The sequence below is a fragment of the Trichosurus vulpecula genome, chromosome 1 (assembly GCF_011100635.1).
Source record: "Trichosurus vulpecula isolate mTriVul1 chromosome 1, mTriVul1.pri, whole genome shotgun sequence".
Lineage (NCBI taxonomy): Eukaryota > Metazoa > Chordata > Mammalia > Diprotodontia > Phalangeridae > Trichosurus > Trichosurus vulpecula.
Window position 1 is genome coordinate 282,506,096 of NC_050573.1, and position 25,288 is coordinate 282,531,383.

General features: G+C 39.2%; 1 protein-coding gene across 1 annotated transcript in view; it reads left to right on the forward strand.

The window, feature by feature from the left end:
- The first annotated feature begins 696 nt into the window (after positions 1-696).
- Positions 697-25,288, forward strand: part of VXN (vexin) — a 34,375-nt gene continuing 9,783 nt past the window's right edge. The window contains exons 1-4 of the mRNA XM_036750943.1: positions 697-914; positions 8,476-8,531; positions 20,610-20,772; positions 23,406-23,467. Coding sequence (XP_036606838.1) covers positions 848-914; positions 8,476-8,531; positions 20,610-20,772; positions 23,406-23,467 — 348 coding nt within the window. The 5' untranslated portion in view covers positions 697-847. The remainder of the gene's footprint in view (positions 915-8,475; positions 8,532-20,609; positions 20,773-23,405; positions 23,468-25,288) is intronic.

Consider the following 25,288-nt stretch of genomic DNA (forward strand, 5'->3'; position numbering starts at 1 on the left):
GTAAAGCATATGTACAGGTGAAGTATGTAAATGCAGTCAATAAATCGGTTAGTCAAAAAGCATTTATTAAGTGCTTACTGTGTACTGTAGCACTGTGCTAGGTGCTATGTTTAATTATATAACAAGTTATCCTATAACTTCCCCCTAGAATGGATTGTATCCCTAGTATAGTCTTTGAGGTTTCATGTGGATGCCAAAAAAGCCCAGCTTGCTGAAAATGGAAGTGTTATAATGCACAGGCATGAAAAGATATTTTACAGAAATGATTCTTGTGTTTAACAGAGAAACTTTAACAAAAGTCGAGTTAACATGAAAAATTATTGAATTTTCAGTCCTGCTAACAAAGGAACCTTCGTGGTAAACCTTTGCAAAATCTTAAGCTTGAGAAAATAAGGGACAATTGCTGGTACTGGACATTTATGGTACCTATGTGGTGGAATTCCATAGCTAAGCATCCCTCACCTTCTACCCCACCCCCCACCCTCCTGCCACACACATACAACAGGCTAGGCTATTTCACTTTATCCCCACTCACTTTATGAAAGTCTCACAAATTCACTGCGGCAGACATATCGTACAATAAAAATGTTCCATCTGAGCCTGGGAGGAGGCTGAAGCCTCCCCTGCTCAGGCAAATGTTTGCAATAATAGAATTCATAAAAAGACAGATGGGAGTAGAAAATGTTGCGATGAAGAATCTGGAATGAGATGAGATCACAGCATCAGCCTGTCTTTTGTGGACCTGGACAATGATCACAGAGGCAGATTGGATTAGGGAAACCTCTTGACTGGAAGGAAGTTCAGAGCAGTCGCCAGATAAAGGACAGGGAGAGACGGCTGGAAGAAAATGCATCAGATTTACAGCTGCAGCGATGAAAATTTAGAAGTTTTCACCACTGTGATTTCATCCAAAGGTGAGTAAAAAAGCTAAGCTTGTCGAGAGAGCCTTCTACATTCCTGTCTTCTCTTAAATACAGTGGAATGATGAGGAAAATAAGATGCTAGATTATTGCTTCATTCTCAGGTCAGTGATGTGTGATTGTTGAGTTTTGGGGTGTTCTTTTTTTTTTCCTGGAGGATACATTTAGGTTACAGATTCCTTTCTAAATCCTTAGAATACCACTAAGGACTGTTCAGCGTTCTTTCAGTCGCTGCAACCCCAAGGTATTCATTGTTTTAGGAGACAGAGATAAAATGAAATCCCCAGGACAGAGCTATTGAATCTTCTATTTTTTTTCCCCAATTAGCTAAGGAGTTAATGAAACAAGAAGCAGCTGGTTCAGAAATACAATTTCACAACAATATCCAGGGGAAACATAGGGGGAAATGCCCCAGTCAATGGGCTATATTTCAAAAGAAGAGGTCAAGTAATCTGCTGACCTGTGTACTGCTCATACTGAGAGCCAGTATGAGAGTCGCCCACCCCCAAACAGCCAGGGAGGGAGGACGGCAGTGGCCAGATTGTAAAGTGGCTGGATCTTTACGGGCTAAGTCAGGGCACTCTGCTTGTGTTCGACGTCTGGAGGAAGGATTTGTGCGGCTGCTCAGCTGACTTAGAGAAATCGTCTCATTACTGGACAATTCCTTTACCTCCTTTAAGGAATAGCCCCTTTTCTTCTCCCTCCATCCTCCGTTCTCTCCCTAACCCTACCCGTATTGGAGTGCAAGCCAGTCACTCATGCGTAGCTCCGGGTTTCATTGTTAGTTCTAAGGCACTGTGGCTTAAATGGAGCGAGCTCTCTGTTTGCTGGTGTGACTTCCCACCCAGACAATTCTTTCTTCCTCTCTTGTAAACAGGTGACATTACCATTGCTTGTGAGGGAAAAGCCTGAAAATGTAGGTAGTGCCAGGGAATGTAACTTTACGCAACAATTAAGTTTTAATGGCTTAAAAATCACACTAAGTATTTGGGACACGCGCATATTGCTAAATCCAGGAAAAGGGGAAAAACAGAGCTAGGATTCCATTCTTGGGAGGGTGAGATCACCCAGAAGGAGGATGACTAGCCCTGACATCCAGAGTCAAATGCCATTTGCATTTTCGACTTGAAGACTTGTTTTGCAATTCTTGAGTGGGGTTGAATCTCACTTGAGTGAATTCTAGTCTCTTCATCTAAAAAGATCCTTTCACATTTAAAGGAAATGAATATTTTAAAACTGAGAATGAGTGATCCTGATAGATATTACACATCATTCTCTTTCTATTTCTTGAATATATGACTCTAGATCAGGAGTTCTTAACCATTTTTTTGAGTCAAGGACCTCTTTGTCAGTATGGTGAAATCTATAGGCCGCTTAAGCCTCAGAATCATGTTTTTAAATGCATAAAATGCATAAGATTACAAAGGCAACCACTTATATTGAAATACAGTTGTAAAAATAGTTTTTAATTCACCTTAACCCAGGTTAAGAACCTCTATTGAAGGTGATATAATGCAAAGAACTCCAGAGTTCATCCTGTTCAAACTGGTCCTGAGTCATGGTTCTGAAACTTACTAACTGTGAGACTGTCATTTATTTTGTCTGAGTCCCAATATATTCATCTACAAGAGTGTAATATGTGGAATGATCCACAGCCATACAGTGGAAAGAGCTCTGGGTCTGGGGGCAGAGCTTGTGGGTCTGAATTCAGCTATATTCCTTCTTAGCTGAGTGACCTTGGGAAGGTCACAACCTTCCTCATCTGTAAAATGAGGAAGTCAGACTATATGACCTCTGGAGTTCCTTCCAGCTTAAATCTATGATCTTAAAAATATGCCCCATGAGACTATGAAATAAAGCATATAAAGGTGCTTTGACACCCTTAACACACAACTTGGAGGTCAGCCTCGCAGGTTTCTGTGGAGAAAGTGCTTTGCACTTGGTAAACATCTACGTAAATGTCAGTCATTTTTATTCTAAGGCAATTCACTGCAGGGCAAGGACATTCTCTAGAAAAGAAAAAAATTGGACACTTAAATCCAACATCAAGTTGTATTTAAAATGGTCCTATGCACACTTCTCTGACTTACTCTGTTAGGCCTACCTTATCTTGCCTTCATCTGAATTAAAGGTATCTTAAGCTTTCAGCAAGAGGCAGATTTTCTGTATTATCCCTGCAGAAGGGGACTTATAACTGTAAATTTAATTACAACAGTTCCTAGGAAGGAATTTCAGCAGTTTTTAGCAAAGCAGTTTTTGCCTCCTTGGTAAAGCCCCTTCTCAAGTATTCCATTTGAAATTGGCTTAGCAATCATTCAACAAGTATTTATTGTATTGTGGACCTACTATGTGCTCAGCACTGTGGGACATACAGATACATAAATAATTAATTGTCCCTGCCCTTAAGGAGTTAACTATCTAGCTGGACCAACACAGCTAATACCTATGAAATACATACTATACAATAATAATAGCTGGCATTTATATAGTGTTTTAGGGGCAGGTAGGTGGCACAGTAGAGAGAGCTCTAGGCCTGGAATCAAGAAAACTCAACTTTCTGAGTTCAAATCTGACCTCAGACACTTACTACCTTTGTGACCCTGGGCGAGTCACTTAAACCCATTTGTCTCAGTTTCCTCATCTGTGAAATGCACTGGAGAAGGAAATGGCAAACCACTCCAGGATATTTTTCAAGAAAATGGCAAATGGGGTCATGAAGAATCAGACCCGACTGAAAGGACCGAACATAAATAATGCTTTCAGGTCTTCTAAGCACTTCACACATGTTATTTCACATCATCCTCACAACAACCCTGTAAAATAGGTGTCATAATTATCCTCATTTTACAGATGAGGAGTTGGAGGTCTAGAGAGGTTAAATGTCTTGCCCAAAGACACAGACCCAACAAGTGTTTAAAGCAGGACTTGAACTCAGGTCTTCCTGTTTCCAAATCCAGCACTCTATCCATCACACCAATAATTACAGGCTAGATTACAGTATAAATCTACAAAGTAGATTTCCTAATCTATAAAGTGAAGAGGTTAGACTTGTGTTCTGGAGAGTTCTGAGCTGCAGATGGACTAAAAGACCTCTAATGTCCCTTACAGCTCCAAGTCTATGATCCCACAACCCAAGGAAATGTCATTCTAATAGGAGAGAAGTCCCAGAAGCAGGAGTGAGAATGTCCTGTTTCTGAAACTATGAGAAGGGGGGAAGGATTGTCGTTCATCCTTCATTCATCCCATGACATCATGGGATGATGTCTTGACTTGCAAGTAAATTGGACTTAAGTGAGGCCGGGCTGTGCAAAGTTGTCAGCCTCAGTCTCTACTCCAGAGTCACCAGAGTCCAGACAAACATCAAGAGGACTGGCAATGGCCTGGATACAGGGGAGGACCTTAGCCTTTTTAATGGCTCTATTTTTTTCTTTTTTGGAGAGGGGAAGACAATTGGGGTTAAGTGACTTGCCCAAGGTCACACAGCTAGTAAGTGTCAATTGTCTGAGGCCAGATTTGAACTCAGGTCCTCCTGACTCCAGGGCCAGTGCTCTACTCACTGCACCACCTAGCCGTCCCAACTTTGGCCTTTTTAAGCTAAGGTCTTTTCCAAATCTCAGTTTGGCTGAGGCAACACCCATTCAGTAAGGAAAGGCTAGGTAAGAATTGAAACAAAATTTGACCTGGTTTGCTTTCATAAAGAATCAAAGAGGGGAAGACACACAGAGAATCAGGCTGGAACAGAAACAATTACTATTTACACTCACTGTAGCATCAAAACCCAAACAATGAGTAAGTGAGGCCTGGGCTGGGGCCTACTGTCGGCCAATCAGTGAAAGTCAGTGATTTGAGTTTAAAGGCATTGTCTAGTACTTCCATTTGAATCCCAATGGGCCTGAGGGAAGGAAGCCTATTTACCAATGGGGAACTACAGAGATGGATTACACCCATTACAGGGAAGAAATGCTACCCCTGGAGTCCCCAACTCAGGTAACACCGCTGTTCTGCGTCAGGAATAGAGTTGAATATGCTGTTTGCTTTACTGATGGCAGGTGGAGGCTACATGGCTCTGTTTGTATAAAGGGTAACACATTTCTCTTGCCTTAGGGTTACAGAAGCTATGTGCCCTAGATTCTCCTGGACAGTCTCCATTTTAAATATTCTATTTAAAAAACCACAAATATTCTATTCTATTTTCCCATATCCCAGAAGTTCTCATGTTTCAGTGAATAGTAACTAATAGCTATTCTCAGCAATACAATGATCCAAGAAAATCCCAAAGGACTCATCATGAAAAATGCTATCAGCCTCCAGAGAAAAAATTGATGTCTGAATACAGACTGAAGCACACTATTTTTCTCTATATATTTTTTCTCTTTCTATCTTTCTTTCTTTCTTTCTGTCTTTCTTTCTTTCTCCCTTCCTTTCTTTTTTTATTGTTCAAATCTTCTTGCACAAAATGACTAATATGGGAATATTTTGCATGATTGCACAGATATGACCTATATCATATTGCTTATGGTCTCAGGAAGGGGAGAGGGGAGGGAAGGAGGGATAGAATCTAGAAGTCAAAACTTCAAAAAAAATTGTTTTACATATAATTGGGGGAAAATAAAATATTGTTAAAATAAAATAAATAGTAACTGAATTAGTTATTTCAGCATAATTTTTTAAAAAATCACAAAAGGTGGAGAATCACAGACTGAAGAAACATCTCAATTCCTCCACAAAAACACTTTCATATCAGTCCTTATTATGCATGTCTACAGTAAAATGTAGTAAAAAGGGTATTAGATTTCAGTCTGAAGACCTGAATTCAAATCTGGATTCTTTTCTGCCTGTATGACTTTGGGTAATTCACTTCATAGTAGTATAAGGTCATAGATTTAGCATTAGAGAGGCCTCAGAGTGCTGAATCCAACCTCCCTCATTTTCCAGGTGACAAAACTAAGACCAGGAAAGGTAAGTGACTTCTCCAGGCTCATCCAGCTAGTTGAGTGACTGAGGGAGTATTTGAATTCAGGTCTTCTTAATTCTCACTGAGCAGCTAGGTGGCACAGTAGATACAATGACTAGAGTCACAAAGACTCATCTCCCTGAGTTCAAATCTGGCCTTGGACACTAACTGTATGACCCTGGACAAGTCACTTATCTCTGTTTGCCTCAGTTTCCTCATCTGTAAAATGAGCTGGAGAAGTAAATGGCAAACCACTCCAGCATCTTTGCCAAGAAAACCCCAAATGGGGTCACAAAGAGTCAGACCTAACTGAAGTGACTGAACAACGACAAAACTTCCTAATTCTCAAGTCAAATATCTGATTCACTATGATCTCTCTGAGCCTCAGTTCCTTCCCCTCTATTGTAAAGTGTAGATGAGGAAGGGTTTGGGATTAGCTGCTCTCTAAAGTCTCCTGTGTAAATGGCACAGCTTTTCAGCCCAGGCTGGATGGCCCTGGTGATGATGAGGGACCTCATTGTCTTCAGTTGTAAAGACCTGGAGCCCAACATGTTCTGTGTGCACTTATACAAAATTGACTTTGGCAATAAGGCAAAGGTGACTACGTGTCCCAATTTGGAGTTCAGAAAATATAGTTACCATTCCCTTTGCAAACCTGAAGCTGATTATCAGCTGGATGATTAGGCCCAGCAACCAGCCCACCCAACCCTCCCCTCTCCAGGAGCAGAACAAGGCAGCCAAATTCAATGTTACACCTCTAAATTCTGACCTACCTATGGATGCTCATTAGGGACCCAGAGGGCTCCAGAGGTCTAGTGGCTCTGACACCCCCAGCAAGTCACTTAACCTCCTCTTCTTCAAAAACCAATCTTAAACCCCTTCTTCACTCCCAGAAAAGGTGGCTGAAAAAAACATGTTGCTTTTAAGTGCTTTGAATTCCTGCCTCGGTCAGGAAAGGGTTAGTCTGTACAATATGCTCCCCTACAGGATCTTAAGGAGGGGAAGCCTGTAGCCTCAAACTCAAAGCAAACAAAAAAAAGAAAGCTGTGGTTCTTCCAAGAAACAAAAGTCAAAATGTTTATTTCCTGAGATGAGACATGATCAGATTTATTTCAAGGCAAGCTGGACAACATTTGAAGTAATTCCCTTAGGGAATTTCAAAACTAAAAACTTAAAATAAAAAAAAATTAATAGGGATGGGTTGAATCTGAGCTTCCAAAGGAAACTAGGGCATTGTTACATCTCCTTGACCATTATCACTTCTCCCTGTTCTTTGCTTCTTCCTCTGGAAAAGAAAAAAGAGGCCCCTAGGTAACTAAGTGGATAGAATACATGACTTGGAATCAGAAAGATCTGAGTTTCTTTTTTTTAATTTATTTTTTTTAAGATCTGAGTTTCAATCTTCCCTCAGACACTAGATCTAACCTCTCTGAGTCTCAAGTTCCTCATCTATAAAATGGAGAGATATGTCACTCACCTCACTGGGGTTGTGAGGATGAAATGAGTTTTTGATTTGTAAAGCTTAAAGTGCTATCCAAATGCTAACTATTATTAAGAGACACTGGCATAATTTTAGCAGATCCCAGTATCCTCATTAGCCTAACGGTGAGCGGAACGGGGCACTGGGAACGATTTCTGGATCTGACTCAGATGATCTAGGTTTATATTTCAGTTCTGCTCTAGGTAGATTAGTTAAGTTGCTTAAACTCTCTGGGTTTCCCATTCTATCAAATGAGGTGCTTGGATTCGATGACTTCTAAGTTCTAAATATGTTCTAAATATAACATCCAGTTCTAAATATAATGAAGGTCTTCATAAGGGGACCCCTAATTTATGAACTCCCTCCCTCCTCCCCCAGACCATTTAGTGAATGACAGGATATAAAGTGCAGATAACATAGGCAGGAAAGTGTTAAGGGACATCTCACAGAAAGGGACTTTCATCAAGTGGGATACGGAGAACTAAGCTGATCCGTATGATCAATACCCCCATTGCACCAATCTGTGATCCTATCATCCCAAAGTGAACAACTATGTTAGTTTTCCTAACATATTTGCGTTTTTTTGTCAAAACTATGCCTGAATGGCCTTGCAGGTACAAGGAAACCTAGACATAGAAGGGGCACAGCTCTGTTCACCATGACTAAATATTTTGACAGAAAGAGTTCAAGAAATTCCCAGAATCAGCAACATTGAATTTTCTCCTCAGACCATTTTAGTTGGTGTTACTCCAAAGTGCCCAGGTCAAGACTGTGGTGGTGGTTGTTGCTGATTTTTATCCTGTTGCAATTTCTCTCCATTTTCATCTTCTAAAAACCAGTCCTGTACTCTGTCCTGGCCTAACTACACCATGTTACCTAGTCATGACATCAATTAAATGCATTTTTGCCTACCACTACAACTTGTTCTGTAGTCATGGTCTACACCACTGCCAACAATGAACTAACATATCACACTGCCTTTCCCTGCCTTCATTTCCCAGATCTTTCTTTCCCTCTCCACAGTTCCAACACCAGGAATTCAATAGAGATTCCAAAGAAAAAGCTATTCAAGATGTATAATTCTATATTCTCTAATGAGTTTTCTTTCATTCACTTTTCAGTGTCCAGTCCAGCCAGAAGAAAAGTCAAAATATCACAACATCTTTTGACCAAAAGCGTAAGAAAACTTCATCTTTTATTCTCTCATACTTGATTTCTCTCCATATTTTTAAAAAGTGCATCTTGGGGATGAGATTGGGTTTTAATTTACCAAAGAGTTCTTGGTTGCACAGCAAAGAATCAAATTTTCCTGAAGTTTCTTGAAAAACTAAAGGCCATACTTTAAAAAAATTATATTCCTGGCATTCAGGAAGTCACAAGGGAAGTGATAAAAATCACTAATGGTGAGGGAAAAGGTTGAATTTTCTGAGGATTTACTGTCTGAGGAAATGTCACAGAAGACCTTTAAAAGTCTTCCATTACTCTGGATTTGAACTATCCAAAGGTAATTCATGACTTCAGAAAGAAAGTTGGGAATTAGGAATCACCAATATTATTGTTACCTTAAGCAAACTATTCCCTTCTCTGTTTCTATGCCTCTGTCTACAAAATTATGCCAATTTGCCTTACAAAGACTAGAAGGATGATTGTAAAGAGATTTTAAAATGTAAAATACTAGAGAGACTAAGAGGGAATGACTGAAAAGTTATGATATTTTATGTATCAATAGTAACTTAATTAAATTTAAGTTGTTATAAAGCAAATTTAAGTGTGTTGATATTTAGTATTAAGTTAATAATAAATCGCTTTTTATAAAATGTAAAGCACTAAATCATAACACCGTCTAAATAACTAAAAAAGGTTTAGAATATGAAAATACTTTTAATGTGACTAAGATTTACAATTTTTCCTTCCTTAAAATATTTGCTTTTCAAACAAGAATTTACAGGGTGTCCCAAAAGTCTTAGTGCAGTTTTAAGCTTTAATAATTTTTAAACTGCACTAAGACTTTTGGGACAACTGTATAATTAAAACTCACTATTTCCTGTATGTATTGTTTGTACACAGCTGGTTTCATGTTGCCTACCCTATTAGACTGTGAGCTCCTTGAAAGCAAGAGCTGTCTTGTGTCTTATTTTTATCCCTAGTTTTTAGTGCAGTGCCTGGCACATGGTAGGTACTTAACAAATGCTTATTAACTGACTATTGACAAAGAAAAGCATTTATATTCTGATATCCTATCTTCCTTCAGTTTTCCCTTAGACATGGACTTTTGGCCTCTGTGGGTGGTATTCTCTATCTCTAACTTCATTTTCTAAATTCAGATACTTATAGAAAGCAAACTGGACAGTACCCTGGAAATAGAGTCAGAAGATCTGAGTTCAGCCTGACCGCTAATACTTACTAGCTATATATATATATATATATATATATATATATATATATATATATATATATATATATATATATATATATATATGTATATATATATATGTATGTATGTATATACATATATATGTATGTATATATGTATGTATGTGTATGTATATATGTGTGTGTATATATATATATATACCTGGGCAAGTCACTTTCTTCTCTGGCCTTCAGTTTCTTCACTTATGAGATGGGGGATATTAATACTTTGGGTACCTATCGTATAATGTCATTGACAGAAAGTGCTTCATAATTAAAAGCTGTTATCATCAGAACTGTTAGAGATCACATAAGTTAGAGGTCATTTCTACATTTAGAAAACATGTTGTTGGCCTTGCTCAGATACAAGGTTTTCCATAGTCCTTGCATTTTAGTTTTGATCTCTAAATCAGGTGGTTGAAAAGAACCTGAGAAGTCCTTTGGCCCAGTAACACTCAATATTTTTGAGTATGAGGACCCCTTTTTAACACAAAAACATTTTTCAGCATCCTACATAACAGTAGCAATGGATATTATTAGCTTCCCCTAATTAAGCACAAGCAACTCATTAAATTAGAAATGCTGTCAAATTAAGTTAGTTATATTTTATTCATCGCAACTATATCTACATATGTTTAAAAAATAAGAACGCATGTGCAAGGCATATTACTTGCTCAGTCTATAGAATAGATGTTTGTTTATTATATTTAGCTACCTCATGCTACCACACATCCTACTTCAATGACTCAGTGTGACATGGAAGTGACCCTTGGTTCTTGAAGCTACACCAGTAAAGTACAAGCTCTGACAGGTCTTACCATACCAAGTATGGCAAACTACAGACTACGTCTAATTAATGAGAACAAGTCTAGCTAAATACAGAGAGTCTTGTCATCAATGAGCTAGTATGGCAAGACAGGCAACAAATAGAAATACAACATGGGGGGGAGGTGGGGTGACAGAAGAGAGGGCTGACTGGGGAACGGGGCAATCCAAATATATGCCATCTTGGAGTGGGGGAGGGTAGAAACAGGGAGAAAATTTGTAACTCAAAATCTTGTGGAACTCAATGTTGAAAACTTAAAATATTAAATAAATAAATTATTAATTAAAAAAAAGAAAATAAGAAATACAACATGGCCCTCACTCTGGGATCATTTGCACAGTGAGAATGGCTCTGTGGTGGAAAACGGGACAGAGAATACTAATAATCACATAAGTTTTAAAACACATGCAAATACTAACTTAGCCATTGATCTTGCCCAGTAACTAAAGAGTGGCCATACTAGTGGAGAAACTAAATCATACCAATCTTGACATCCTAGAAATGAAACTAGTAGAAAAATGGAAATTGCATCTAAATGGAAGGACGGCTTATTCTCCTTGGAGAAGCAAATAAAGGAGTTAATAGGGTTGGGTTTGTTGTACATGAAAGACAACAAGAAATGTCATGCCATGGGATATTTGGTTATCTAATATTGCAGTTTTCAAGAAAAAGATTTGTAAAAAGACTATCATGAAGATAATGGCAGCTGGATATATACCATGAAGGATGAAGAGATAAAAGTTTTAGGAATGGCCTGATAAGATCCTGCAAATTAAATCAATATATATTTTAATACTTAGGAACTTCAATGCAACAGCAAAGATAGAAAATTACTTAAAATACATAGTTCAGAACTAAAAAATTTTGAGTAGATTAAGGTTTCTTGAGAACAAAGACTGTTTTTGCTTCTTATTTGTATACCAAGTTCTAATTACAGTGTCCAAAGTAGTAAGAATTTAATAAATGTTTATTGATCGATTGCTATCATGAATACATTCTTCAAAAAGAAAACTGAGAAATCTGGAAGTAGTTAGCACTGAATAAGATACAAAAAATGAAATTAATTATATTCTAATGAATGGGAAATAACTGCTCACTGGTGTGGGAGTCCATCCTAAGTCAGCCGACTAAGTATAGTCAGATTATCATTTCATTGGATGAAAGATCAAAACTAATACCAAATTAAAATAAAGAGTAAAAATGGGAAGATATGGCTTATGACTAAGACAACTCCATCCCAACAAGTTATTATTTTAGCTGTTGATGATGGAAAACAGGAAGTAAGTAAGAGAGTAGGTGTCAACACTGATTATCACCATTTCCTAAGGAAATTCAACTCATATAAATCAATCACCACAACAGGGAGACTGAAAGCCCCTAAATGCTATCTCACCAGCAAAAACTTGATCTTCTTGCCAGAAGGAAAGTTACGATAGCCAAGTGAAATACTGGTTTAAAATATAATGACAATAAATTGTGATTAGATAATGGAATTTCAGATAGTGTAAAAACAGAAGTAATACAATTTCTAGATACATTAATGTGGGGACCATATTTTTGCCTTTCTTTGTATCCCCAGTGCTTAGAATAGTGCCTGGAACATAGCAAGACTTAATAAATGCCTCTTGACTGAATGAAAAGGGAATAGGCAGGCTTTCTCCAATAATATTCTGTAGCAAACCACACCTTTACAATTGAAGGACTGGCTGAAAAGTGCAGAGGCTATAAGATACAATTGTTTGTTGACTGTACAAACACACATTCCCTCATTCAAAAGGGCAAAATGATACCTTAAAGGCTCTCCTCTAAAAAGATGTCTCTCATGAACATATTAACACAATATAAGATTCCTTGAATGGTATAACAATAGAGCCAAAATTGTCTTGTGACCTTAGGACTATTGACATCAAATGAGGCATAAAACATGTAGGCTTGCCAAAAGTGCTTGCCATGGTCATGGAGGACATGCAGCATTGAATCCAAATGGAAGAGAAATTCCCCATAACTGGTGAAATCCTTTAGTTGTTCTCACTTGAAGATGACATTAAGCTGATTGTTTCAAGTTCCAGAACACTTCAGAGCTTCCTAAATGAGATCTATGATCTAAACAAATGGTTGCAGAATGCCTTGGTGATACAAGTTGTGTGGACAACCCATAGAACCCATGAGTATACCTGTCTTGGTCAAATACTATTTATAGACTATAGACTGGGCTTGTAATTAAATAGGAGGATAGTTCATTAGATCACTGTGGGGAAATTATACAGTGCTTTTAAAAACCCCAATCTACTCTCTGAAACAAAGACTCTTCATTTTTTTTTTTGGAGGGGGATGGCAGGGCAATTGGGGTTAAGTGACTTGCCCAGGGTCATATAACTAGTTAGTGTGTCAACTTGTCTGAGGCCAGATTTGAACTCAGGTCCTCCTGACTCCAGGACCAGTGCTCTACTCACTGCACCTCCTAACTGCCCCAAGACTCTTCATTTTTAAACGTCAATATTCTTCTGATGATCCTGTAAGGTTGCAAAGCATGGGATAGCCTGAATGCCTTTAGCAATAAAGCCATGGTTCACTCAGAGGACATTGCAGAGGTGCCTGGTGGGTGTGAGAAGGCTATGATTTTTACCAAGGAATAGTTGCATAGGAAAACCAATGTAAATGATAGCCCCAGAGAAATTTATGACTGGAAGAAGATATGGCTGGTCATGACTTCCATTGATATCTCTGCAATGCCAAGATATAAAGGCCCTGTGATCATTGGGTGGACCCCCATGGTAGATTTATAGGACATGGAATAGCCTCAGTCTAAGAAAGTGTAGTTAGGCTGTGGTCTGCACCATACAGGGAATACCCCTTTCAGTGAAATCACCAATCCATCTGTGGCATTTAAAAAGTTCAAGAGACATAATTTCTGGGTAATTTAATTAATTATGGGTAATATAATAATAATAATAGGTAATCATTTTATTAACTTAGAAGAAGAGTATCCTGAGGGTGTCTATCAGCTCTGATTGGTTAACAATTATTGAGAGGTGGACTTTACAAAGATACATGAGCTCACTCCAATGAGGGGCTGAGAGTGACGTCATGTCAGTCTTGGCCAGAGACTATCCCTGTGCTTAGATCACCCCAGCCTTGGGCAATCTAGACAAAAAAATCTATATCCCCCACCTAAGTCTGAGCTAGTTGGGTAGAGTAGCAATACCCAGAATGGGGAGAGTATTAATCCTATCTTCTATCAGCCCTGTCCTAGAGAGATTGAGCAAGGAGATGGGGTGGGGAAGGTATTGGGGGAAAATACTGGGGTGTCCCCAATTTTAATAATTGATGATTAATATGAGTGAGAAATAATCATTTCTCTCATCTCTAATTAATCCCTAATTAAGTCTCAAAGTAAGAAGTAATTTAATGATACCTTGTGTGCACAAGAATTCACAGACATACACATCACTTGGGGAAAATGTAAATTCCTTTTGGGTGGGGACTTTTCATTTTATCTGTATCCTCAACGCAGTGACTTATACATAGTAGGAGCTTAAAGAATGCTTGTTGAATTCAATTGAGTTGTTGTAAGGCTGGATCTTGAAGTCCCTAGAATGGCAAACACTAATTTAATCCACTCTCCAGCCTTCAGGACACTCTATCCCTACTTTAAAGACTCCCTGAAATATTCCAAAACCACTGTCACTAATCTTCCATATTGACCAACCCTTCTATTGAGAAACCCACTCTTACATCTACTGTAAAACCTTCAGGCTGCATCGTAGCCAGATGCTTCTCTTTTATATGATGGGCTTTCCTGCCAGATTTTTTTCCTTGCTCAGAATTCTCTTTCCGCATTTTTTCCATCCCTTCTTTCATAACTCTCCCACTCAGGACTCATTCTGAGGCCTGCAATTGCCAGCCACACTTTGTTCTGATCTTACTTCACAAGAACCCCACGTTTTATACTTCGCACACTCGATTTCCAAGTCTGCCTGTTGTTTTTTCACCGACCTCCTGGACTGACAACCAAATGGAAACCAAGGAACCAAAGGACCCATCCCATAAAAATACAATCTGTCTGATTGCATTATACACTAGTGTTTAGGTATTTGTCAAAGTCTTTAGCTTCTATTCTCTTGTTCTGGAAGGAGACCATTTGTTAACTCAAGAAATATTCATATTAAAGAAGTGAGCCACCATCTCCTAGACTTCTTTTAGTTAGGGTCCCTAGCTCCTTGCCTCCTTCCTACCCCTATTGCTAAGAAAGATCAGGGTGGCCGTTGTCAGGTTTGAAGCCTGAAGGAACAAGCAGCAGGAACAAGCTGTACTGTTGAAACTAGAAAATAAACCAGCCTTTCAGGAGCAAAGAGCCACACAATCAAACCTTTCAGCAGTCCATTTCCTGGTGTGGGTTTAATGTACTCTACTGTGGGGGCCCCATGGAATAGCCCCAAGATATTGTACCGCTTTGAGAACCACAGCACCATGGCTAGGTTAAGGTGTTTGGGTCAGGGGAAAAAAAGGAAAGGGAGGGATAGAGTGATGTTTTTCCTCCCTTCTCTTCCTGAAATACAGACAGGAAACCTTTATTCTTTCTAAATATCTGCCTTTCTTTTAGCATCCCTAGATACACAGGTTTTATTTCACAGGGAGGCAAAATAGCAGATAACCTGGAGAGCAACCAGGCTTACTCCCTGGCCTGGCCAACCTCAAGCATGCCACGGCAGGGCTGAGTACTTCACGTTCATGGAAATGACCTAAGGAAGATAGCGACCAGTCTCTTCCTACTTGACCTAACCCAATATAGCTGAAAAAAAAAATCTTTTATTTTTTTCTGATGTGAAAGGATTAGATTTGGCTCCAGTATCACTTGAGAAATGCATCAAAAGGGATGCTGGGGAGGCCAAAGGATATTTGAAAAGATCAAAAATCCAGAAATTCCGCGTGCCAGCCCTAACTCCATTACTTCACAAACATGGGCACAGTCTTCAAGCGGCTGGTGACGTAGCACCCAGATCCCAGGACTGGGAAGTCAGAAAAACTTAAGTCTGAGTCCTGCCTCAGGCCCTTACTGGCTGTGTGACCTGAGGCAAGTCCCTTAAACTTGACTAATGGGAAAGAGTTGAGAGAAAGGAGCTATGCAGGGCTCTGAGCTGGGAGTGCTGTGTGCAGGACCACCCACTGTAGAGGCTTGCAGCCACAAAATGAGCAATTTATCTCAGAGAGTGGATTAGTGGTGCCACTCAACCTGGATTAAGGTCTGACATTTCCCTGGTTCACTGCAGAATTCTGTGAACATTGGACTTTCTATTACATCCAGGAAAGAAAAACGACTTTCTTCTAATGCAAATAGTGAGACCCAAAGGCTCTAAATGGCTGGAATCGAGTCAGAAACCTAAACTGAGCCACGACATGGTTCATTTCCTGACCTAGATAAAACCAAACTAGCTATAAATCAACACCCTAAACAATGACATATTGATGGTAAAATTCACCAAAGAGATCACAAACGCAGAAATAGATTCTGTTCCCTTTTACTCTAAGGGTGGGGCAAGAATCTGGCTCTTAGAAGATTTGGAACTGCTTTCAGATGCAACAAACACAGATGAGATATGGAAAATAAAAAGTACCTGCTGTGCGACTGTCTCCAGGAGAGGCTAGCCATAAACCATGCTCTAACATGCTAAGGCCTGGACTGAGGCTCAGTTTCCCGCCATGAGACCCAGTTAAACTTTGTCTTACTCACTTCCGTAGTAAGCAGATTCATGTTTGAATAATTTCCTAAAATAATTCATAGGAGTAAGGAAGGCAGTTGTGGCCACAAGGGGACTTTGGAGCCTTCTTCCTTTTTTTTCTTTTTTAAAAATTTTGTTTATTTTTAATTTATGAAATAAAACAAGCATTTCACTAATATAGTTTAATAAAATTGATTGCACATGAAACTGTGAGTCTATTATGTACAATTTGCTATTCCTTTTAAATATATAATAAAGTTAGCATGTAAATTTCTTTTTTTTTTTTTCTTTTTTTCCTTTTTTCTCCCCTCTCCCCACCCTAATGATGGCTACTATCAGGCACAAAAATGTATGTGTGTGTGTGTGCATGTATATACATACATATATAGGTAAAATCAGTCTATACATACTTCTATTTATCAGTTCTTTCTCTGGATGCAGATAGCACCTTCCTGTAGTTAATTTGGAAATTTATAATAGTCAAAATGACTTATTAGAACCTCCTTTCCATAGCTTTAAATACTGTGAAGTAAACATTTCAATCCAGAATATGGAAAGGAGAAACAAATATATAAATATTATTTCCAAATGAACAAATGATTCATGATGGGGCGATGGTCCTACACTGATTTGTTCTGATCAAATTCCATTTAGAGTATGATGCTCCATTCTGGGCACCACATATTAGGAGGGGTATTAACTTTCTGGAACACATCTACTAGAAGAATCACAGAACTAGAGAGTTTTTGAAAGGGACCTCAATGACCATTTAGTCTAACCCATACTTGAAATGAAGCTCCACCATAACATCCCCAATAAGCTGTTGTCCAACGTTTGCTTGAAGACCTCCAAGGAAGAGAGCTCCATCACCTCTTAAAGCAAACCATTCCGCTTTTGGACATCTCTAATTGTTAGTAAGTTTTCCCAAAAATCAAGCCTAATTTGGCCTCCCTGAAACTCCCAACCATTGTTCCTACTAGGTAATCCCCATTGACAGAGCATGACTATGGCATCCTGGGCTGGGAGGCTCTAACAGTGGCTCTGGAATTCCAGCAATGGAAACAGGCTTGCAGGTACCAAACACCCCTTGAGAATCATTACACATAGCCAAGACAGAACAATCAGTGTTTAGGAGACTCACATCTTAACAAGACTAATTTTAGGTTTTACTTGAAGATAGTTTGTCTTCCAGAAGACATAACTACTGTGGTAGATGCTTTTGTCTCACAACTCAGACTTCTAAGGCTAGGAGGCCGATAGGGCTAAGACAGAGCTTTTGCATTCTCCAGGAGTGTATGCATTCTTGTCAGAGCTCAGATAATTTGTTATCGTCACAAGAGCTAGTAAATAACAAAAGACTCTGAGGGTCTTCCCCTCCCAGATTGATTTTTTTTTTCTTTTTTGACTTGGTAAAGAGGCCATTCTCTGCTTCATTTCTTACCTAGCCTTAATCATTGAATAGGCGTTACCTCAGTCAAACTGAAACTTGTTAAAGACTTTAGCTTAAAAAAGACCAAGGTCTCTCCCATTGCATCCAGGGCCATCTCCAGTCATCCTGATCTATATCTTGCCACTGGACCCAGATAGCTCTGGAAGAGAAAGTAAGGCTGGTGCCTTTGCCCAGCCTGCCCTGACTTAAATCCAATTCACTTGCGTGTCATGGCATCACCTCCCTGATATCATGGTTCTCTTTGAGAATGAAGGACAAACAACAGCAACAACTTCTGACTCGTTGCGCCAAAGAGAACAAGTTTCCCCCTTCCTCCACAAGACAGCCCTTCAAATATGTGAACACAGATATCAGGTCCCCCCTGAGTCTCCTCTTTCACCACGCTAAACATGCCCAGTTTCTCCAACTGATCTTCATATATCATAGTTTATCAAGGCCCTTCACCTTCCTCTGGACACTATCCAGCATTCTATCAATGTCCTGCTTAAAATGTACCTCTCTGAACTATTATTGGAAGCTATACCCTTTGGGCTGAGCTAGCTTTTCTAGCTCCCACATTACACTGACAACTCCTATTGAGCTTGCAATCCACTAAAATCCCCAGATCTTTTTCAGAACAACTTCTGCCTATTCATACCTCCCTTATGTTCTAATTGTGGAGTTGATATTTTTTTATACCAAAGTATAAGAATTTCCATTTATCCCTATTGAATTCCATTGTACTAGATTCAGCCCAATACCCTAGCCTTTCAAGACCCTTTTGAATTCTGTCTCTGTCACCCACAATTAGCGATCCCTTCAGCTTTGTGCACTTGCAGATTTGATGAGCATACTCTCCGTGTGAGAGAAAATGTTAAATGGAACAGGGCATGGCTCCTTGAGGTACTCCACTCAAAACCTCCTGCCACACAGACACTGAAGCATTAATAACTACTCTTTGACTCCAAACATTCAACCAGTTTTGAATCCATCTGATGGTATCATTTGCCTAATCCCTATCTCTTCGTCTTCTTTGCAAGACTAGTACAAGATATTTTATCAAAGTTTTGTTAAAATCTAGGTAAACTATACCCACAGCATTCCCCTCATCTACTAGTTTAGTAATCCTCCCCCAAAAATGCAAGGAGGTTAGTCTGGCATGACCTCTTAATGATTCCATGTAGCCTCTTTGTAATTGCCCGGGTTTTCTTTTCTAGTTGTACTCCAACCACCTCTTTAATGATCCTTTCAAGAATTTTCCTAGGAACTGAAATCAAGCTTACTGGCCTATAGTTTGCAAACTCTTTTCTTTTACCCCTTGAAAATCAGGATGACGATTGCCCTTCTCCAATTTTTCAGTGGCCCAGTAGACAGAATGCTGGGTTTGGAATCAAGAAGTCTCATCTTCCTGTGTTCAAATCTGACCTCAGACACTTACTAGCTGGTCAAGTCACTTAACCCTGTTTGCCTCAGTTCCTCATCTGTAAAATGAGCTGGAGAAGGAAATGGCAAATCACTCCAGTATCTTTGCCAAGAAAATCCCAAGTGGGATCATGAAGAGTTGGCCATGGCTGAACAACAACAACAAATTCTGTGGTATCTCTCTTGTTTTCCAAGATCTTTCATATGCTACTAGCAGTTATTCAGCAATTACATCTGCCAGTCATCTCAAGAATGGAAGGTGTAAGTCATCTGGACCATGTGACTTAAATCCATTAAGGTCACCCAGATATTCTCTTATCATCTCCTTACTTATCTTGGGTATCACTTCCCTGTTACTGAATTTTTTTTCCTGTGATTTCCAGAGTAGAAGTTTTTCTTCTTTTCAGAAAAAAAAAAACCCCAGAAATGAAATAAGAAAACATTAAGAAGAACCCTTATAGACTCAAATTCATGCTGTATGAGGATTATTCAAAGTATCTGGGGATATTTAAGGTAGAGAAGAGATTTCAGAAGGGACTGAGAGTTGCATTAAAATAGTTTAATATTTAAAAGGTTGCAGTGTATAAGAAGGGTTTCTTATCCTCAGAGTTCAAAACTGAGACTAATGAGCAGAATTTTCAGAAAGGCAGGCCCTAATGTAATAAATGAAAAAAAAAAATTGTCCAAGAGGGGAATAAAAAGGAGATGGTGAGTTCCCTGTCACTAGACATCCTCGGGCAGGGTCTGGATGACCATTTGTCGGGGATGTATTTAAAGGTATCTGTATATAAGGGTTAGGGTGGGGAACCTGTAGCCTCAAGGCCACATGTGGCCCTCTGGGTCCTCAAGTGCAGCCCTTTGACTGAATCCAGACTTCACATTTGTGAAATTTGACTAGAAGATCATTGAGGTTTCCTCCTACTCTGAGATCCTTTGCATATTTTTAGTCAACATTAAGGCAAAGGAAAGTTTCCCCCAATTGTTAAAAACAGTATTGAACTTCTAGGCATTTTTAACTCTCTAGCTTTAACCAGAGGAGGCAGTAGATGGTTCAGTAGATAGAAAACTGGGCCTGGAGTCAGGAATACTTGAGTTCAAATCTAGCTTCAGACACTTACTGGCTATGTGATCTTGGGCAAGTCACTTAACCTGTTTGCCTTAATCCACTGGAGGAGGAAATGGCAAACTGCTCCAATATCTTGCCAAGAAAACCCCATTGACATGGACAGTATGGTCCACAGAGTCACAAAGAGTTGTATACAACTGAACAATAACAAAAAGCTTTAACCAGATTCAGGAAAAAGACAAAACTTCTTAGCAATTAAAAAAAAAAACTTTGACCTTGGGCATAAAGGCTTCCCTAGGGTGCTGGAGGTACACAAAGAGATGACCATAATTCCTTAGAGTGTAAAGTATGAAGAAGTCAGTTCTTTTTCTCCCCTGTAGGTGGTAGCAGTGACTGATTATCACATCCATGGGCCTCTGGAGCTTCTGCCCCACAGGAATGATCGACTTCAGGTCTTTTGCAGAGATAGCGAAGAAAGGAGGTTTGGCCGCCTCCAGAATGGGCAACAAGCACAGCCCCTGGCCAAAACCACAGCCAGACATGGTAAGTAAGCCCTGTTATCCTTCTGGGAATCTGTAACTGGGTGGAACTATCTTCAAACTCGATGAAGCCTATCTAGGTGTTAAGTTCTGAGCATCTGCCCATCATATACAGTTCAAGTACTGGCACAGTGTAGGGAAGTCCACTTCTCTGTCTGATTTTGAGCGATGGAGGTATCTAACTCCCCAAGATCCTCGGTCTGACAGAAGATGCCAGCCTAGCCATATGTGGAGACGGGAGAAGAGAGAAAGAGGATACGCTTGCATGAAGAGGATTTTCCAAGCCAACATATTCTTTCCTGTTTCCTTCCAAAAGATGACTCATCTAAAAACGAGTCCAAGTATTCAGTTCTCCCATCATGAAGAAGGTCCAGGTTGATCCAGATATAAATTAGATGGAGTTTTACAGGCACTCAGATCTAAGCATACTTTTTTGCTGAACCAAAGGAGAAGGCTCCTGAATTTTCCGTTTTATCCAGCATTAAAGGAAAGGGGTCTACTGTCCTTCTTGAATCAGTAAAGACTTTTTTGCATTCCTAAAAATGGCAACTGACTTCATTCAGTAACATTTCATCTGCCCAGCTAAGCCATCTGGTATGGAGTGTAATGGAAAGAGCACTAGATTTCTAGACAGACACCTAGATTTGAATCCTGGCTCTGCTATTTATAGACTACGTAACATTTTGTCTTTGGGCCTCAGTTTCCTAATCTAGAAGAAGAGGTATGAATTAACCTTTAGGGGCCCTCTAAACCCTGTAATCCTGTGACCTACTTTACTAAGATATTATGAGAATAAGCAGGATAATATGTGGGAAGCACTAGGAGTTTTATGCAAAAGGGATACCACATTCAACAGATTTTTATTAGGTCCCTATAACGAACGGGCAAGACACTATCAGACTCCGGGAGTTAGTTGTTGTTAAGGCATTTTTCAATCATATCCAACTCTTTGTGACTCCATTTGGGGCTTTTTTGGCAAAGATACTAGAGTGGTTTACCATTTCCTTCTCCAACTCGTTTTCCAGATGAGGAAACCAAATCAAACTGGGTTATGTGACTTGCCCAGGGTCACACAGCTACTAAATGTTTGAGGCCATATTGGAACGCAGGAAGATGAATCTTCCTGACTTCATGTCTGGCACAATCCACTTCACCGCCTAGCTGCTCCAGGCTATGAAAATATGAAGATTTTAAAAAAGGAAAGCAGTCCTTACCTCAAGGAGCTTAATAAGCACTCATCATCAAATATTAACTTTATCAAACCATTCAATTAAAATGCATTTTAAAATTCTATCCCCACTCTGGTCTGATCTATGTTTCAAGCTGAGTAAAAAAGAATCAGGAGATATCCATAACTATCACTACCACTCTCTTAAATTGTCATATCTCTCTTTTCATTGACTGGTTCTACCACCATATTCCAAGAGACAATAGTTGGCAGAGGTGGTATTGAGAATTGGAAATCACACTGGATTATGCTAATACAGTGGTTCTCAAACTTTTTGGTCTCAGGATCCCTCTACATTCTTAAAGATTATTGAGGACCCCTCCCAAAATAGCTTTTGTTTATGTAGGTTATATCTATAAATTTTTAGTATGTTAGAAATTAAAATGTCTTATTATTATAAAAAATAATTTTGACTTTATGGATCCCCTAAAAGGTTCTCAATCTCTGGGCCACACTTTGAGAATCACTGTTCTAGGATGTAATCATGCCTCAAAATTACCAAGATTCTCTCAGTAGATACACCTGTTTTTGAAAGAGCCTGGATCCTTTTTTTTTTTATAGGATGCTCTTTGATCTTGACAGGCTTGATAAGTCAGGAAGTAGGAGACACCTATAAGATGAGGATTCACCTAATATGCATACAAGATTCTTCTATTCCTTCTCCAAAGGAATAACTCTGACACAAGAAAGCATCCTTCTTATTCAAAGAAAGAATACACAGAGACCCTGTGATCACTGATCCATCGGTCTCTTGTAGCGAAGTGCCTCATTGATAGATATCATCAGGAATCGGCTGCATGATTACTTGTCAGGATGTTATTGACATGCTTTGATCATGGATTCAATTAGTCTACCTTCTTCATGGGGTAATTATGAGGAAAGCACTTTGCAAAACTTAAAAGTGGTATATGAAAGTACGTGGCTATTATTATTATTATTGGCAGTCTCTGAGGTCCTTTTATTTCTCTGACACTGTGATACACTTCCAAGGTTAGTTAGGAAGACTGATCTCTCTGACAGAGTTAGGCAATTTCCACTTCTCTAGAGCAAATCAGGAAAATTCCCATGATGCTAGACCCCTAGGTTTAAATTACAGGGGTTTGGGGGTGATTCTTTTTTTTCCTTTCTCCATTAAAAAGTGCTAAGAGAGAAGGTTATTATCTTACCTGACATCCAAAAAAAGTTTCCACTTGCCTTTCTGGAGATCCTCACCCTGCCTTCTGATTTCGGCACCTGGCACAAAGTCCTCAACTGTCTACAATTTACAAAGTCTTTACACTTTACAAAATCCTCGAGCTATCTTTGCAGCCAGTACTTGAGTATTGGCTGTGAGAATCATACAAGAAGTAGAGGGAGGCAGGACACATGGTACCACTAAATGATAATGCTATTTCTGTTCTGCTCTGCAGTGGGAATTTCTGAACCCAAACCATTAATTTTGTGCGGGAATCGAGCATATGGAAAATCTCTGGTAAGTAAGATAAATTAAGCTACCTATGTCTGCTGTGCTACGCCTGTCCCAGTATGTGCCATGAGCAGGGGACACTGGGTATCCTTTGTTTTAGATTTGAGAATGACAGAAAGACATCTCACTATTGAAAACTCCTCTGCTTTTAAAGTCATGTTGGTTTTTACCTTATTATGTAGTCTCTTTTGGCAAGGGATAGTTACATACCACTAACAGCTCTTTTGAGACAATTCAGTTCTAACGCAACCGGTCTAATGCAGTAGGGAACGGTGCCAAGTTGGTCACGAATAGCCACAGAGGATGTTTTTGTCTCTAGCTTACGCTAGGTGGCCTGGAGTGAGGAAGAGGGGCAGTCCTTCAGTTTGCCAAATCAATCACTCAGTCAACAAGCATTATCCAATGCCTACTATAAGTCATTCACTAAATCATTTCAAGAATAGCTGGTTCATTACCAGTTACATTTGAAGGAGTAATAAGATTTTCATCAGAAAACAAAATACCACTCAGCCTAACCATTTAGAATAAGTATTCCTTTTTTTATTTTCTGCCAAGGACATCTTGGCATCTTAATGAATTCTTTTTTTTAAGTTAGTTTATTTATTTTTAGTTTTCAACATTCATTTCCATAAGTTTTAAATTTTCTCCCCCTCTTTCCCCTCTCCCCTTCCCAAGAAGGCATGCAATCTGATATAGACTCTACATATATATTCCTATTAAACATATTTTCACATTAGTCATGTTGTATAGAAGAGTTAGAACAAATGGGAGGAATTATGAGAAAAAAAAAACAGAAAAGAAAAAAAAGAAAATAGTATGCTTCGATTTGTATTCAGACTCCATAGTTCTTTCTCTGAATGTGGATGGCATTTTCCATCATGAGTCCTTTGGGATTGTTTTAGGTTTTTGTATTGCTGAGAAGGGCTAAGTCTATCAAAGTCAGTCATCATATAAAGTGGTTGTCACTGTGAACAATGTTCTCCTGGTTCTGCTCACTTTACTCAGCATCACTTCATATAAGCCTTTCCAGGTTTTCCTTTTTTTTTTTGCTTTTTGGAGGGGGGAAGGCAGGGAATTTGGGTTAAGTGATTTGCCCAAGGTCACGCAGCTAGTAAGTGTATCAAGTGTCTGAGGCTAGATTTGAACTCAGGTCCTCCTGACTCTAAGGCCCGTTCTCTACTCATTGCTCCACTTAGCTGCTGCCAGGTTTTTCTGAAGTCTGCCCATTCATCATTTCTTATAGCACAAAAGTATTCCATTACATTCATATACCACAACTTGTTTAGCCTTTCCCCAATTGATGGGCATCCCCTCAATTTCCAGATCTTGCCAACCATAAAAAGAGCTGCTATAGATATTTTTGTACATCTTAATGAATACCACATCCCTTCTTTCATCTTTTAGACATTAGTATCTCTTATGCAGCCAGACTGCCTTGGATTCTCCACTCGCCATTCAAAGCCCTCCATAACCTAGCTCTCTTCTACCTTTCCAATCTTCTTACACCTTACTCCCCAACACATATTCTTTGATCCAGTGACAGTGGCCTCCTGTATGTTCCATGAATAAGACATTCTTTCTCTAGGTGTCCAGCATTTTCTCTGGCTCTCTTCCGCCTAGAACACTCTCTTCTCTGCTTGACTACTGATTTCCCTGACTTCCTTTAGGTCCCAACTAAAATCTGACCTTCTATAGGTAACATTTCCTAACAGCTCTTAATGTCTTCTTTTAATTATTTCCTATTTATCCTATATATAGCTTGCTTTGTATGTATTTGTTTGCATATTGTCTCCCCCATTAAATTGTAAGCTCCTTGAGGGCAGGGCC